General features: G+C 42.5%; 1 protein-coding gene across 2 annotated transcripts in view; it reads right to left on the minus strand.

The window, feature by feature from the left end:
- The window catches only part of NUP188 (nucleoporin 188), a 43,443-nt gene that overhangs the window by 7,804 nt on the left and 18,663 nt on the right, over positions 1-16,976 (minus strand). Inside the window, exons 23-36 of one of the 2 annotated variants that reach the window (XM_067542008.1) lie at positions 16,771-16,899; positions 14,597-14,653; positions 11,751-11,884; positions 10,923-11,029; positions 10,131-10,337; positions 9,331-9,500; positions 8,225-8,294; positions 7,234-7,301; positions 5,602-5,797; positions 4,951-5,028; positions 3,901-3,986; positions 3,277-3,422; positions 2,052-2,233; positions 458-658 (exon numbers count right to left, since the gene is read on the minus strand). In XM_067542008.1, coding sequence (XP_067398109.1) covers positions 458-658; positions 2,052-2,233; positions 3,277-3,422; positions 3,901-3,986; positions 4,951-5,028; positions 5,602-5,797; positions 7,234-7,301; positions 8,225-8,294; positions 9,331-9,500; positions 10,131-10,337; positions 10,923-11,029; positions 11,751-11,884; positions 14,597-14,653; positions 16,771-16,899 — 1,831 coding nt within the window. The remainder of the gene's footprint in view (positions 1-457; positions 659-2,051; positions 2,234-3,276; positions 3,423-3,900; positions 3,987-4,950; positions 5,029-5,601; positions 5,798-7,233; positions 7,302-8,224; positions 8,295-9,330; positions 9,501-10,130; positions 10,338-10,922; positions 11,030-11,750; positions 11,885-14,596; positions 14,654-16,770; positions 16,900-16,976) is intronic. The other variant, XM_067542009.1, reaches the window with a different exon arrangement.

Here is a 16,976-nt window from a genome sequence, read left to right on the forward strand (position 1 = left end):
TTTGACTGTAAACTCCTGTGAGAAAGGAACCTTATCTACTCCTCCTCCTGTACAGCGCTGAGGTCTCAACAAACAAGTACTGCTTTATATTACGGCTACTGGGAAAGCAGATTCCTGCATTTCAGTGCTGTTTTAGCTGTACTGGCTACATTTGGATGGGAGGAAGGTGTTTGTAGGGAAAGCACTTGCTCTGAGTTACAGATTTACACTAGGACAGGATTGGTTCTGTTTTTACAGCCTAGACATTCCATTATTCAGAGGAGCAAGGAAAGGAAAAATTGAGCAGCTCCTTCTACAAGACCTACAACCAACTCCTCCCCCTTGGCAGGGCTTTAATGGAGCCCTTGGGCATAGTGCACTGCTCAGCTGCACAGTTTGATGCTACCAACATACAGTGCAATAAGATGAACTGCATTTTAAACAATCCAGCAAGCTCTCATTTGTGTGTCTTTCTCACCTGTTGTGTCCTGGCTAAGGTCAGCAGTAGATGCAATGAGGCCTCTGTGAAGTGAAGATTTTGTTTAACTCTCAGGCTGATCTCTAGGGCAGTGAAGATAGTAGGCAGCAGAGGGACCTTCCGAGTAACCTGCAGCCAGTAATCTCCATCTTCATCTACTTCGCAGAGTTCCTTTGCCAGATGCAGCCCCAGGACACACACCTGCCACAAAAGAGAAGGAGGGAGAATGGGACATGACAGATCCCAGAGTATGGGATAGGGAGGAAAGAAGACCGACATTAATAAGACTGTCAGAAAACAAATGGGTAGATGGGATCTAAGTTGCAACTGTTCTCACATACATGAATGAGGGCACCAGTAAAGTTCTGGTGCAGCACTGTGTACACTTATGGGGCTGCACAGTAGAAAGGTCCCTTATAGCTGGCCTGGGAGAGAAGCAGTAACCATCAATTTCCCGCAGTAATGTACTCAGAGAAGACCTGACACCATCAGACTCACAGCTACAACATTTCTGTCCAGTCAGGACTAACTCTCACTCTTTACAGGTAATGGTCACAAAGTAGTGAGGGGTGAAACATACACAGAGGCCACTAAAAACTTTCACACTTTTGAGACCACAATTTCAAGGGTTCACCTTTCCCCCTTTGAGGTGGGAGTATCCTAACTGCATGTGTGAACACCACCATATTGCACTTATAAAACCTTTCATCTGATCATTTCAAAGCAAACGTTAAGATTATTAGCCTCAGTGCTCTGTGAGGTAGTGAACATAATACCAATTTTACAGAGAGGTTAAGTAACTAAGCCAAGGTTATACAGCTTGTCAATGGCAGAGATGGTACCCAGGAGTCCTGACCCCAAATCTCCAGCTCCAACAAAGAGACCACAATCCTTCTTGGTATCTCACTTCCTGTAGTCCATAAGGCAGTTCAGACCTGTCTGCTACTTGGCAAATGTACATTCAGCATGCAGGACGGACAGACACAATCAGACTTCCAGACTTGCCTCAGGTGATGCTCTTACTGGGGGGGTTATCCCAGTAGGTACATACATTGCCACTAGTAACTGACTTGCTTGATGTATAGGAGACGCAAGGGGCTGGATGTATAGGAGAGGCAAGGCCTTTGACTTTTGCACTATAGAGAAACTAGCCAGCCATAGACACTGTCATCAGACACGTGGTAGGGCATATTTAAATACCCTAGTAGGTACCAGAGAAATCAGTGGATGTTAATTAAATACTTTGGAAGAGACGCTTGCTAAGAACAGGCTGTGTGTGTTTTCAGGAACCTGGGATTAAAGTTCGAAGAGGCTTGCACACAAGAAGGAACAGGCTTTCCCAGAACTTGTAGTATAGCAAGAGAAGCACTTCTCAATAACCTATCTCCTATGTCTGGACAGAATCACAGGGGCGCCTCTACCAGGAGGTGAATAAACCTGCAGACCCTATATGGCATAACAAAGCCTCAAGACACTCCATTTTCTACCTAGTGATATGACACAGGTGGGGCATCTTATGGTGCAGCAGACATAGTGAGCAACTTTGTTTACAGAAAGAGAACGTGTCTGCAGAGCAGGTGAATGATTCCTTTACCCCATCTCGCTGGTCCTTGTGTTTAACCCGGCAGGCATCATCTGTTTCCATGCTGTCCTTGTCATCTGCAGAGTCGCCAGAGGTGAGGTTGTGTCGTGTCTGATCAAAGAGCACAATTACTTCATCTTGGAGGGTCTCGCACACGCTCATCACCAGCTGGGAATACTGAGGGATCTCGCTCACTGTGGTACACAGACACACAATGGATTAACTCATCCCCCTTCCACTTCTGTTTCCAGTTTAACCACTGGACTGGTAGCACTGCTGGGGCCCCCACCTCCCGGAGATGGGACTTATTCACTTTACATTTCTTTATTCTACAAATACCTTTTTATAACCTACACAAGACAGTTAAGGTACCCCAGAGGGACCTAACAAAGCGAGGTGGATGAGCTAAGAGTTTAGGAGGACTCAGAAAGGGATTAAACATTCATCTGGATAATGATAATATGTACAATCATATTAAACAGGATCTCTTTAAAAAAAAAAAAAAAAAAGGCTACACACCTCTTATGCTTCAGAGCACAAACCTGCCATTAACAGGGGCAGGTTAGTCCATAATTGTCCATTACAAGGTTTTTTGCACCTTTCTCTGAAGCAGCTGGCACTGGCCATGGTCAGAGACAGGTACTGGACTTGAAGGACCATGGCTGTGATCTAGTCCAGCAATTCCTATGTCACTCTCGTTCAACAAACACCCAACCTATGTGTGAGAGCACTGAAAATATTCAACTCCCATCATATTCATACCCCAACTGTGACTGCGCCACCCTTCCATAGCATTATGGCTGGCAATAACCCATTGGTGGGCATGAGTGCCAGTACACCCAAAATTAAGCCATTTTGTGCTCAACCTGAATTCTTCCCAAAAGTGCACAAAGAGGGACCTTGCAGCACTCGCATCATAGGGACAAGAGCCATAAAAAAGGATTAAAAGATAAAACTACACGCTCTCTGGAGCAGGGAGCGCCTTTGACTCTGTGCTGTACAGTGCCAAGCAAAACCAGACTTTGATGCTGACTGGGGCCTCTGGGACCTACCATAATAGAAATAATGAATAAGATACATTAAAGAGAAAAATCCCACTGGCTGCCAACTATAGTCACTGCCCTGCACTGGCAGCCAATGAGATGTGCATTCCTGACTCTGAAATGTTTGAATGGGACACAAGTGTTTCCCATGGTGGCAACTCTGATTCTTCATAACCTCTCCCAGGCCTTCTCACCTTTCATCTCCTTCATCTGCAGGACAGTGATGAGAGCAGAGAACACCTTGGCCTTAGTCTTCTCCATCATCTGCTGATCTGCCTGCAGCACTCCCTCCAGAATCTGCGTCAAGGAGTTTATGATTTTATCCACAGAACCCAACTCGCTGACAACAAAAAAGGGAGAGCTCTTCAGATTAGACAAGATCCCCCACTTAACATCTCGGTGAGGAATGATCTATGAGAATCATGTCTAGGGGATGCCTGTGTAGATGCAGATACAGTTTGCTTAATTTAGGTCATCAGTAGGGTCTCCTCATGGACATTCCAGGAATGTGTGGTGAAAAACAGTGAGATTGCAGGCTCATTATAATTTAAGATTCCTTGTCCCACTTCTCCACAATGAAAGTAAACTCACAAAAGCCTAAAATGACTATTTAACAATAGAGTTCAGCAGCAGCATCCATCATCAGTGCCACCCTCAATGTGAATCCTACAAGTCCACAGTCCCCAAAGCCATGGCCTGGCAAGATAAGGAGTATTGTGCAATTCAGTCTACAGCAATTCAAACATCTTCTTCCAAGTCCTTACGTTCATCAGTGACACTTAGTTCACTTATGAAGAGTTATCCAAATAGGCACCTACCTCTTCCATTGTCTGAGCAGGATCAGCAGAAGGGTGCACAGCATGGACCCCAACTGCAGGCACAACACCGACATGGGGACCAGCAGCTAAGGAGAGATGTCCCAACAGTTACAGTTGCAACACTCACAGATGAGAAAGATAAAGAGGCTCAGCACAGACATTCAGAGCACTAAGAGCTTGCACATCCTCCCTCTCCCCCCCAGGCTGCTAAATTCCAAGTAGACATGGGTATAGAGAAGGTAATCAACAGAATATGTACAGAAACAGCCTTGTTGTAGCTAAAGAGGTTTATGGTACCATCCATAATAAAAAGATGATGTGACACAATCTGTCCTTCCACACAGCTATGGAAGCAGAGATGCTTCCCCATGACTACTAAGAAAGGTGTGTGGAGTCCTGGATATTAACAGCACCTGTTCAGTGCTAGACCTTTTGGTCAATGAAATGAAACTCTCGGCAGTGAGCACACTGTGTTCTAATGATCAATTGCAAGATCCCCTGTTTATAAATACTACATATCAACTTGCAACCACTGTGGAATGGCAACTGTGGCACACTTGATTTTTTCTGGCATAAAGCCATGCACCAGGTTCCCTGTTGCTATCTCAAAAGGAAAGAGGAAATTCTCCCCAGGTGAAACACCCACCTGAAAGAAACATCTACTATAGTCATCATCAGCCAGTGTAGCACCTGGAGATCTAGCAAGCATCAACCTTGCCTTCAATAGCAAGCAACACTGCAGATAGCTGGAATGAATAAGCAGGGTCCAGCCTTTCAACAGCTGACAGTACTGCAGGTCGCACTAGGTAGCACTAATTGCAGTGTCATCCGCTGGCCAAGAAAATCAAATAGAATTTGGAGAATAAAGATAAATAAATTCTGAGAGGGGCCTTCTTGTTTCAGTCCAATCTCACAGAATCCGGGAAAATCTGAACCACAAACAGATGCAGAACTAACGCGCCTCTTCGCACAAAGAAGTTGGACAATTGTGCACCAAGTCTTGAAACTGAGATCCCTGGAAGAGTTACAAATTGAAATGCAAACACTTACTAAAGCTTTGGTCCCACTTAGCACCTCCAGAAACAGTTGCTGCCGGACTGCGGACTCAGTCAGATGCATTATATCTGCCTAGAGACAGATCAGAGATAAAGGGAGAGCTCAGACTAATAACACACCATAGGGAAAGTTACATGGATATACACACACCCTATTCTTTCCAATCCAACTTCAACCCCTTCCCCCCACCCCTTTTTTTTTTTTTTTTTTATTTTCTATTAATTTACAGGGTGGCATAGGCTTTTGCATCTGCTGGATGATACAATTATAGAGAAAAAACTGAAGCATTACTAGTTGTTAGAAAAGCAAGAAGCAAAGAGTCAACACCGAGTGACTGGTAACTGGGGACAGGGTATACACTGGGCATCGTCACCACACCTAACTCAGTACCATTATAATTACCTACATCTCTCTGGATATAAACGGTGTTATTGGCTTTCTTCACACTTATTACAGAAGTGATGTAACATCCTCCTTACAAAACAAAACCCACCCAGGCAATTGTGCTGTAGGGTATTGGTGTCCATTCAGATCCTGAATACACATACAGGATAACAGAAACAAAAGCCATCACCGCACCATGTGTGCTCTCAGTAAAGGGGGCACGTTTCTATTCAAGATGTTTGTAGTCAAGGTAGCTCTTACGTGACCGGTGGAGATTATCAGCAGCATCCGCCAGGCCGAGATCAGCATTTGATACTCTGTCAGGGAGGTGCAGCTGCTACCCTCTGTCTCTGCCATATGAAACGCCAATGACTTCACATATCCTGACCAGTAAGCAAAGCGCTTTTCTGTGGAGAACTTCTTCAGGGTGTCTTTCAGGGACTGATCCAGTGAGCCCCTAACAAAACCAAGAAGAGAAATCAGACACATTTTCATTTATTCTTTGATCAGCTCCTTCTAAGATTCAGATTGGAAAGCTATGGACATAGTTTGTGGGTCAAGATTATCCTACATGTTAGAGAGAACTCAGAAGGGGAGCCCACTTATTGCATCAAATGGTATGGAAGAAGGGTGACCCCTGGAGGGAACCAACTAATATTTTTAAACACGTGATTTTTATTTATTCCTGACTTTTCAGAACAATAGTTACATTCAGGGAAGTGAGTATGTAAGAGGGTCATGTTCTTACTCAGCAAATCAGCTCCCTGTGTGTGTATTCTGCTGACTTTAGGGATAGAAGTAAGTTACTGCTTCCTATTAGCTCTGCAGAAAAAGCACAGCTCTGGGAGAAGCAGCTGGAATCCATTCTGGATCATGCTTCAGACTTAATTCTAAATCCTACTGAGAATTTTATTTTGGGTGGAACAGAGAGAGAGAACACACATCCAGAATTCTAAACCTCAGGTTATGTTTTGCAAGTCTGGGACTAGAAAATCTTCCATTCATTTATTAACTAAGCAAGTTTGATTTAGAAGTCAGAGACACAAACTTGAAACCCCCCCCCATGTTATTTTACAGAGTTGATCCACACTTCAAACAAAAACTAAGCGAATCAAAGGAAGTATGCTTAATAGGGGCTATTCTATTTAGTATTACCTCAATACCCTAAAATACCATATTTAGCTATGCGAGACAAACAAAAGAATGTCCTTGCCTCACCCTCCAAAAAAGACACTACCAACTTTACACAGAAGCTAATGTAATAGACTGATGTCACACCATAATTATAGGTGTTAAAAATGGTGAAACTTTTTTCTAAAACATATGATTACCCCCACTCTATCCAAATAATCCTAATGAAGCAAAGTAAAAATTTCTGGCATAAATGTCATGGACACAAACTTAATACTACACACTGATACAGAGTTAGAGAAAAGCCAGATCGTCCTAATTTTAGTCCTAGCATCCAGTGTGTGATGGGAACATTTAACTATATTACATGTGGCTAGCACAGTCCCATAATGAAATTGAAAATATTTAAAGCCTCATTATGCCAAGATAGAGACTCCTTTTTTGAGATCCATGCCCAGTATGTCACATTTACAGGCTACAGAAACTCCTCTCATGACACCTATTTCTAACAGATAGTTGCATGTAATTCAGATCAAATGAGGCAGGCTTGTGCTCCTCTCTTCTGAGCTCCAGCAGCCACAGTTAAAGTATTGACTGTTCCTCCAGCACCTCCACAGAACTGCTTCTTCCAACTTGTCTCTCCTTCAAACATGGATGATCTCTTAGTATTTAACCCACACATAGTGCAAACTTTGCCCTCACTTTCAGGTGTCCCTAGGATCACTGAAAACTCTAGAGCGGAACAAATTGTCAATTACTCACTTGACCACATAGTAGATCTCCAGGCAGATGATTTTCATAATTAAGGCACAAGTGTCCAAGACACTGAGCTACAAAGAAGGAATAAAAGCAGAGCATGAGCAGGTTACCCTTTGCTCCAGGTCAGATCTGGCAGCTCTGTGTCCCATGCTCTGTCCTACAAAGAGAGTTGAGGACCATAGGCTAAAAAGTCCAGGAAACACACACTATCAATCAAGCACCCTGGTGCTGTTCAAGTGGTCCCAGCTTTCCTGTTACCCTTGGATTCCAACAGGGCCTATGGAGCAACATAAAGGCAACCCCTTTGGCCTCCCTGGGTCAGAAGCAGGGATGGAAACAAGATCTGTGCCTGCTCATCACCTAAAGGCACAGTGAATGGTACTACACTTTCCTGGGAGAACTGTCCCTCCCATGCCAGTATCACAGTCATCTTCTCTAGTTAGGAAGGAGTGAGGATTGAACAGTCTTATGTAAGAGCAGCTGCCTCAGTAGACAGTGCTCATCTACTCTGCCAACAAAGGAAGAGCACCATGTTCAAATCCGTATGGCAGCTGGATGCAAGGGAAGTAGGATTTTCACAGGAAAGAAAGAAGTGTCCAAAACAGAAGGATGGCAAAATCCTCAGGACCCCACCATGCTGCTAATCAGTCTGAGGTAGGCCCAGTATTTATACACACACAGTAGTACACTGAGTTGCTAGAATATTAATTCTTTACAAACATTAAGGAAGTAAGCCTCATCATCCCTGTTAGGCAGATGTTATCTCTGTTTTACAGATGATTAAAGAGAGGCAGAGAGAGTTCAGACTAGTCCAAAGTTACACAGCTAATCCCTGCAAGCCCTGGAAACAAAACCAACTCTCAGAACTCGTCCTTGTGCTTTACCCAAACATACTTCCTCTTAGACAGCAACAAGCAAAAGGAAGAAAGTCGCGTGCACCATTCACTTCTCCTCAGAAAAACACAGCTATTTTCAGTCCTGATAAGCTACTCACCTCTGATGTTTCTGAGGGGGGAGCAAGGGTCCCAAAGAGGGGGTTGGTTAGGTTTTCCCAGAACTTTGGCCTAAAACACACACAAAAATACAGTAAGTTACCATACCTCTCCTATACAGCACACCTGACAGGAACAGCCTGATCCTGCCAGCCTTTCACTGCAACCTCCACTGTCTGAGATGTGTCACGTTTCACACATCATACACGTAGTAACACTACTCACCTGGCTGTGTAGAGCACACTGAAAGACAAGGGTTACTCCAACAGAATCTTGCATATGTGCTTCACACCAGCAAGATTTAATTGTGCCCTAACATAAACATTCCTAACTACTGAAACATCCCCCAATGTTTTGCATGCAGAGCAGGTTACTGGAGACTGGTGCTAACCTGCTGAGAAGCCTTAGCTGAGAAGGCTCCAAGTCTGACCACCAAGTATCTAAATTACGATTAAAAGGGATCCTCTGTCAGAACTGGTGGGAAATGTTTATTTCCATTTTTAGTCACTGAAACAGAATTTAAAACAGCCCATTCTCAATCAGCCTGTGAATGGTACTAGGCCCGATGTTATTCAACATTTTTGTCAATGATCTGGAAATAAATATGAAATCACTGCTGATAAAATTTGCTGAGGACACAAAGTTTGGCAGTATGGTAAAGCTGAGGACAGGGTAGTCGTACAGAGCAATCTGGAGAGCTCAGTAAACTGGAGCCATTCAAACAAAATGCATTTTGAAACAGCCAAAGTTATAGATCTAGAAAGAAGAAATACAGGCCACACCTACTGAATGGGGGACTGTATCCTGAAAAGCAGTACTCAGGGATCTCCGTGGACAATCAACTCAATGTGAGCTTCCAGAGCTGCAGCAATAAGGACTAATCTGTCTTTGGATGTATAAACAGGGAAGTAGGAAAGTGATTCTATCTATGTAGATAGCATTAACGAGACTGATACTAGAATACTGCATCTAATTCTGAGGTTGAAAAATTGGAAAGAGTGTGGAAGATAGACAAAAGTCTGGAATTACAGTGATGGGCTGGAACCAAAGCTCAGTGGGAAAAGAAATACTTTGTAGCTAAAGACAGTATAGAAAAGCAATGACTCACTTGGTCCTCAGAACCAGCATGGCACTATCCCGACGGTCCTGCCACAGGGCATGAAGGAATGCGATGGCAGCCCGATGCAAGAGGGGAGGGCACCAGTATCTTTCCTGCTGTTTGGAGTCTATCAGTTCCAAGACCACTTGGAGGCAACTCCATTCCCCTAAGCTGAATTCCTAAAGCAAGAGGGAGAAAATGGCAAACATCTACATCCAACCACTATGCAAGCACCTCTTGTTTCAGTATGCTATTTAACTCCACCTACCCAATACACAGGGAAGTAAAGCTTGAGCACATGGCGTATGTGCATGTAAAATACACACCTATATGTAATACGCAACACCTATGAGGAATTTCTAAAGACAGTGAGGAGAAGAATAAACTATTTTTACAAGTCTGAGATTACTTCAAGGGACAGAAAAAAAGCAAAGTGAGCCGTGTTAAGTCTTCACAAAACCCAATTAAAGACAGTCTTGGAGAACACAAGATTTCTTTTTGGTAGAAGGAAAATGTATTGCCTGATCCTTTTTGAAGGTTAATAATATTTGCCAATTGATTAGAAGATCATAATGGTTCTCATCCCAGAATCAGGCTATACAGAATGAAAATCAATGAATTCAGTATCTTGTTGGGAGCCTCAGGGTGTATGACAAGGACACTCACACTGAGGACAAAGTAAAGCCTTAGAGATCTTTATTAAAATAAGGAACAAGGACAAGAAAGCTCCAAGCCACTTGAAAAGATAGGAATATTTTGTAACTCCAGTAAATCCTTATGTAGACACTTGAGGTTTTTTTTTTTTTTACCTTTGACCCATCACTCCCATCTTTCACTTCCAGGTTTAGGAAGAGTTCGATGAGCCCAGGCTGTGTCTCTACAGCAACAGTGAGGAACTCCAGGATCATGACTTTAATGCGCATGTCCTCAATCTTACTCTGCAGGCGGGTCAAAAAGGCATCACGAATGGCAGCAGCATCACTCCCAAGGCAGGCGTAAACAGACATTGGAGCCACCTGCAAAAGGGAAGAAACACGCTAGAAAATGTAGATAAACGCTATGATGCTTCTTCTCTATATATAAATGGAGCTTGTGATGTGTGTTTTAAACTGAAAATCCAGAACATTCTCACCCTTGAGCATAGGGACATGGAGAGGGGAAATCAAAAAATATTTTTGATTTTAATGGAACATGTAGAAAACTGTCAAGATTGTTCTGAGTTTTGGTTGCCTCTTTAGGAATTTTGCTCCATTCCTCTTCTATTTCACAAAGGGGCAAAACTGAAGAAGATAGACAGACATCTAGACAGATTTGGGTTGATGTTACAATAAATGTTACATGTTACACTAAATATGCACAAAATTGCAACATTTAAATGCTTAAATAAAACCTAGAGGAGCTTTCAGATTTTAACCACCAAAAAGTGTTAGTCTGATAGGTAAAGGATAAGTCTTAATATAGGGTCCTTCTTGATAAGGTTGAAAAGCTCAAAGCAAGAAAGCTCACAGGTTGGATCTTGGAGGTTCACTGGAGACAGTTTAAGTGATGGAATCCACGAAAAGGGAAAGCATGGGAAAGAACTTGTGAGAAACTGGTTTTACCGTAGCGAGTCGTTTGAGCAGCTGGATGGCAAGGCGTGGCAATGCTGGGTCATGTTTGTGGTAGATGTATTTGGCTAAAACAGCAATCAGATTGTTCCCATGAGCACCTGGTGAGAACACAATTAAGTCACAGATGAGAAGCTGAAATAATATTGAGTCTCCTATCAGGGCTCTTTGAGAGAGACTAATCAGCAACTATTTAGTAAACAGTCATTCTCCTCTATGCTTGAGTGGAAAAGGAGTGAGAGAGAATGAATTCACCTTTCTAAAAGGACAAGAGATGGGTCTGGCCATAAAGTACTACTGGCAGCTGCTTTACCATACTTTTAGCACTGTCTCATGTTAGAAAACAGTAAACAAAACAAGTGAAAATAACACCAGGTAGCTATTTTAAGCGTTCCTGGTGAGGCAACAATGAGAACATAGTTCAAGGCTTCCACACTGCTCCCAGATCTGCAAAGAACCAGAAGCATCAGTACCACCAAGATCACAGTGGATGAAGAACAAGAGAAAACCAATTCTGCTATCCTCTCAAAAGTGAGCCTAGTATCACATGCCCAGCATCACAGCATAAGAGGGATCCGTAAGGGTTATAATGCAAGGGGAAAACCTGTTAGCCTAGTCCCCATTATAGGGAGTTTGCTAAATGTCCTCTGGCTAACCCCTTGGAGAAGGAGAATGCCCTCTGGCACCCTCCCATCACTGGTACACTGGATGAGAACTGCACTGTTCAGAGAAGTCAGACCTCAATACGTTAACAAGTTACACATTATCTGTGTGCAAAGGACAGACACTACTGCCTGGGCCGGTCAGCAAAGAGGTACATACCGTGCTGAGTAAGTGCCTGCTCTAGTGGGGATACCACACTAGAAGGGGATTTCAATCGGATGACGTTATTGGTGACTGAGAATGCCAGCTTTATTGTCTGGATCAGCAGCTGGCCCTGGCCCAGTGACTCATCGCTGTGTTGCCAAACAGAAACCAAAAGGAATACATTAAAACCAACTCAAATGATGCTCATTAGCTGTAGAATATTCAAATAGCAAATTCAGTGTTCTGTGGTCTTATCAAGCAAGGGCAAAGGCTGTAAGAAAACTTTATTCACTCTCATGTAGTATTGAAATATAATGCAAAAAACTGCTGCATAACCAATCCTGAGTTTATGATAGTAGCACAGGGGCCTGAGAGCATTTCTATTCTAAACCCTTGTCTTTGGGATGTATAACTGTTATGTGATTTTCCTTCTTCCCCAAGTTGGAGTTAAATTGGCTTGTGTTTTTAAGTTCAAGGAGTGCAAAAAACAGTTTTCAGACAGATCCAATAATCCAAAAATCTGTAATTTTTTTTTAAAAACCTCTTGTACCTTCCATTATTGGCAAGGAGTAGGGGAAGAGAGATTAAAACCAACAAAAATAAAGCTAGAAAATTAATTCCCAGACAAAAAAAAGTTGTTGAAATGCAGTGAAGGTTGAGACATAATTCACTTAAACATTAAAAAGCAGACATTTGAAGTTAAGATTCCTCCACTCATGGCAACTCTCTCACCCTACCTTACTCACCCTTCCCAGAGAGTCTCACCTGCTTCTGCATGGAACATAAGTGCACACTTTCTAATAGAATACATGTGTTGTTTAACGAGCACCTCATGGGAAACACTGTCTTTTGGCAGTGTGCCTTTCCACGGCGATAGATCTCTCAGCAGAAGTTGTAAGTGTTTAGAGGCATCTCTCTTTTCAGTCTGTTAGGAGGTCAGGGTAATGTCATGGCCTTTACTCAGTTTCCCAGGTACAATCAGAATGTCAACATCAGGCAGAGGTACAGGATACAGTAGAGACTCTGGCCTACAGTCTGATAGTAGATTAGGTGAAGTGTATATGGAAAATACTGTAGTCTGTTCTTTACAGGGGGAGAGAGGTCTCACTCCCACGTGTTAGCTATTTAGCAGTTCATAGGCTAGTATATAGTTTTAGTGGGGAGTGAGTAATCTGTACTGGAGGAAAGAGATTGAAGAATGGGGAGGAGAATATTAAAAAGGTTAGTACTAGGTTATGGGTGGAAGTTGGATGGGTATCTGGGGCAGAGTTCAAGCTAATACAGAGAATTTAACTTTGAATTTTCTTATTTTTGAATGTATAATTATTTTCTCCTATGATGGCTGTTTGAAAGAAAAACCTCCACTGGCTGTTAGTACATCTTATCATCCTGTCACTGCAGCATGAGAGGTCTCTTGCAAATGTTGCACTCGTGAAGATGCTAAACTCTGCTGTCTATATCAGTAGATGTTAGAAGACCTACATGGCCTTTGGTTATACAGTAGATGTTTAAACTGGTGAGGGCTGTTTCCAGCATTAGTGTCACTTATAAGGTGTCCAAAATGGTCAGACAGAAAAAACTGGTTCTGAATGTTATTGACCTTTTAAAACTTTAATAAAGTTAATCTATTTACGGACAAGTTTTTAGAGGTTAATGCCACAACCTCCCAACAGATCTCACCTCACCCTAACAAGTCCAGGCTCCCCCTTTCCCTTTTGTTCTGGAACAAAGCAGAGGTGGAAGGGATAAGCCCTAACACCTCCTAACCCCTTTTCATCACACATTTTTAGGGGCAGGCAGGTGTATTAAAATGGGGGTCATGACAAAGAAATAGGAAGCTGAAGAGAGGCAAATTGCTATAACTAGAGCAGAGGGTCACTCAGGTCTCAGAGTAGAAGATCTGGAAGGAGGGTCACACAGTTTTGGGTAGTAGTCTGGATGGGGTCTCAGTATCAATATTTTCCCTTAACTGGACAGCTGCTTTAGGAGCTGTTTTGTTTGGGGCAAAAGTCTCTTGCCGTAAACAGGACCAAAATCCTCTGCTGTCTGTGGGGATTTAATTGAGATTGCCTTCAGGCGATCAGCAGAGTTTATAACCTCTTCAAATCATTAGCTAGTTGCTCTTCTGAAATCTGCAGATACATGCCATGTTACCTACAACTGACACAAAGCCTGTCACAGAAATCATCTTATACTTAAAGCCTTAAAATCTGATCCCTTAGAACTATAAGCTTTTCCACTTCAGCTTGTTATAACAGTTGTACGTCCGTTCTAACTGAGAACTAGCATGTAAAACAAATGTGAAGTTTACAGACCAAGCCATTTTTCAGTTATGAGAAGACAAAACAAGTTTCAACAATTTTGAATCTCCTTCTTTATGTCTTCAGACTCACATAACTAAGAAACTAACATCAAAATTTACAAAAAAATTCTACTATGCACAGAAACTATGGAGAAGAAATTTCAGGCAGAAAGGAAAATTTACAGAAAGTTAGGCAGAGGAGAGCCAAGTTCAAGATCAGACTTACAGTGGCAGCTGTCACAATCTGAAGGATAGACTTACTACTGTGTCTACATAACTCCATGAAAACAAGGAGGCAATACAGAATTGAAACTGATGTTTTATCTGTAACCCATCCCACCATGCCAACGTCATGTATATTTCCAAATTATAGGTAACCTTATGTACTACAAAGGTTATAATACAGGAACAAGAGAATGAGGTAAAGCTGGTCTCCACCGTAAGTCAGACACAGCATGTTATCTGAATATAAAGGGATTTTTTTTTTTTTTGCGGGGTGGGGGTGGGGGGAAAGGGGGAAGATGTGGGGTGGTTCTGGCTTGCATAATATTACACTTACTTCCACAAATCTGCAATGCGTGCAACTCCCTTGAAATTCTCCAATGAGTGAGTATAACTGTTGAACCAAACAAGTAAAATAAATCTAAAATTGCTAAAAACATGCTACTTCGTTTTTATAGAAGCAAGTCACAGAAAGCATGGAAAGGGGAAATACAAAGGCACAGCCAGGACAATTCAAGGACTAATGTATAAAAGCAAGAATATCAAAAAGATTAAAATGTCCTTGGCATAGATAAGGTAAACAAAGCCCTGGCCACACACAGTATTAAAACTGCTGATGCATACTACCTTTGGTACAGATGTAAGGTAACTGACCAAATAGCTCTGTATAAGCTCAAAAGCTTGTCTCTCACCAACAGAAGTTGGTCCAATAAAAGATATTACCTCACCCACTCTGTCCCTCTAATATCCTGGGACCAACACAGCTACAACAACACTGCATACAAATAAGTGATGGTCATTTTAAGAAGAGGAAAGGGAGAACACTATTGTTAAGGAACTATTTTTGACTTAACCAAACTTGACTAGGGAGCAATAGCCAATCTGTATGAACAGGCTGATAAGACAGCATCCAATAGCCACTGTGGAATAACCTAATATAGCAGCGTCATGTGTCTCTATGACAGAGATCAGACGCTCTCAACTCTTTGGTCTGTATACCACTGGTGGTCTGGGAAGCAGTTGTTAGTGATCCATAGAGAGATAGCAAGCCACACAGTGCTGGCTCTCTTCCTTGATTCCAGAATGTGCAGGGGAGAGGAGGACTCTGTGGTAAAGCAGTCTGTGCAGGGGTGCAGGTAGAGAGAGGAGCAGAACATTTAGGATGGGAAGATTAAATGAAGAGCCAAAGCAAGCACCTTGATTAGCTTTCTTCACAAAGTGAACAGTTCCAGAGGGGTAGCCATGTTAGTCGGGATACAGCAAAAACAATGAGTCCTGTAGCACCTTAAAGACTAACAAATTTCTGCGGGCATAAGCTTTTGTGGGCTGCAATCCACTTCGTTCATGCATCTGATGAAGTGGGCTGCAGCCCACGAAAGCTTATGCCTGCAGAAATTTTGTTAGTCTTTAAAGTACTACAGGACTCTCGTTTTTTCTTCACACGAAGGGCAACCCACATTAAAGGCAGCTAAAATGCTTAGATACTGTCCTAATATTACTTTTCACATAAGCAGTGCTGTACGCATGAGAGATGTTATGCTATAATGAATGGGAACGGATGGAGTCCACAAGTCACAAATGGAAGGACAAGTGTCCTCTACACACCCACTTAAGGTCCAGACTAAGAAGGAGTCTGAAAGCCTCTGCTACAGATTATGTGTACTGCCGTCATGCAACATCAGTCTGTGAAAAACCCTCGAATTCACTATTTCTACCTATTTTCATTGCACTCTAGGTTCTGTCTTTCCTCAATAGATTTGTTAATGTATCTGAAGAGTAAAACTGTCCCAAGAGCCAGAAAGGCTCAGCAGGTCCCGAGCACACTATTAAGGGCCAGAGAGAACTTTTCAAAGCACAAAAGGACCTTTAGTTGCATACTAATAAATAAAGGGATTTAACCATTGCTGAAAAGTTCAAAAGTAAGTGTCCTCATAACTCGTTGGGGAGGAGGAGCTCCCAGAATTTCCTTCAGGAATCCACCTTTAAGAAACTGATTCATCAAGAAACCACAAGGACTTTCTAACACTGCAACTCAAGCTTTGTAATGGTCTACTCATGCCAGCAGATGGTACCTGACCCACGCGTGATTTGGAGGCATGGAAAGTGAAACTTCTGTTATAGTATTCCTGCCTTTTACTTCATTTAGTATTTTTATATGTCGAACTGAGTGATGCCTTTATAACAGCACTACTGCAAGCAAGTGCGAAACAAACAATCAAGCATATCCACATCTCATTGACATAATGCAATACTCAGTTAGGTTAAGCAAAATCAGAAATGAAAAGCAGCTGCAGGAATTAGGGAAGGTATATGAAGAGAGGAAGTACAGAGACAGAAAGCTGTGAATAAATAGCAGGTTCTTGGTAATTTCTTCAGAATTTTGATCAGAGACAGGTTACCCCGCCTGGCAACTGCACTGACACTCAGCAACATATAATCCAGTTAAGCCACATTTCAAGTATGCTTTGTTGCTGCTTTTTCCATGCTGCAAGAGTGGAACATGTGACTCACCTACAAGACTGCGAGGCCAATACCATATCAATGGTGTCCACACCGATGCCCATGATGTTAATGACAGCCTGTCCTGCTTCTGTGTTGGCCAGGCTGAAGATACACAAGGACTGCAGGCTGGGGGCACTGCTGCAAGACAAAAACACAGACATTGGAAAGCAAGCAATCAAAGAAAAGGTCCTCTGCCTGATCTGATATACGCCTCA

This window comes from Emydura macquarii, unplaced genomic scaffold, assembly GCF_026122565.2.
Source record: "Emydura macquarii macquarii isolate MOO-44397 ecotype Brisbane River unplaced genomic scaffold, CSIRO-AGI_Emac_v2 contig_691, whole genome shotgun sequence".
Lineage (NCBI taxonomy): Eukaryota > Metazoa > Chordata > Testudines > Chelidae > Emydura > Emydura macquarii.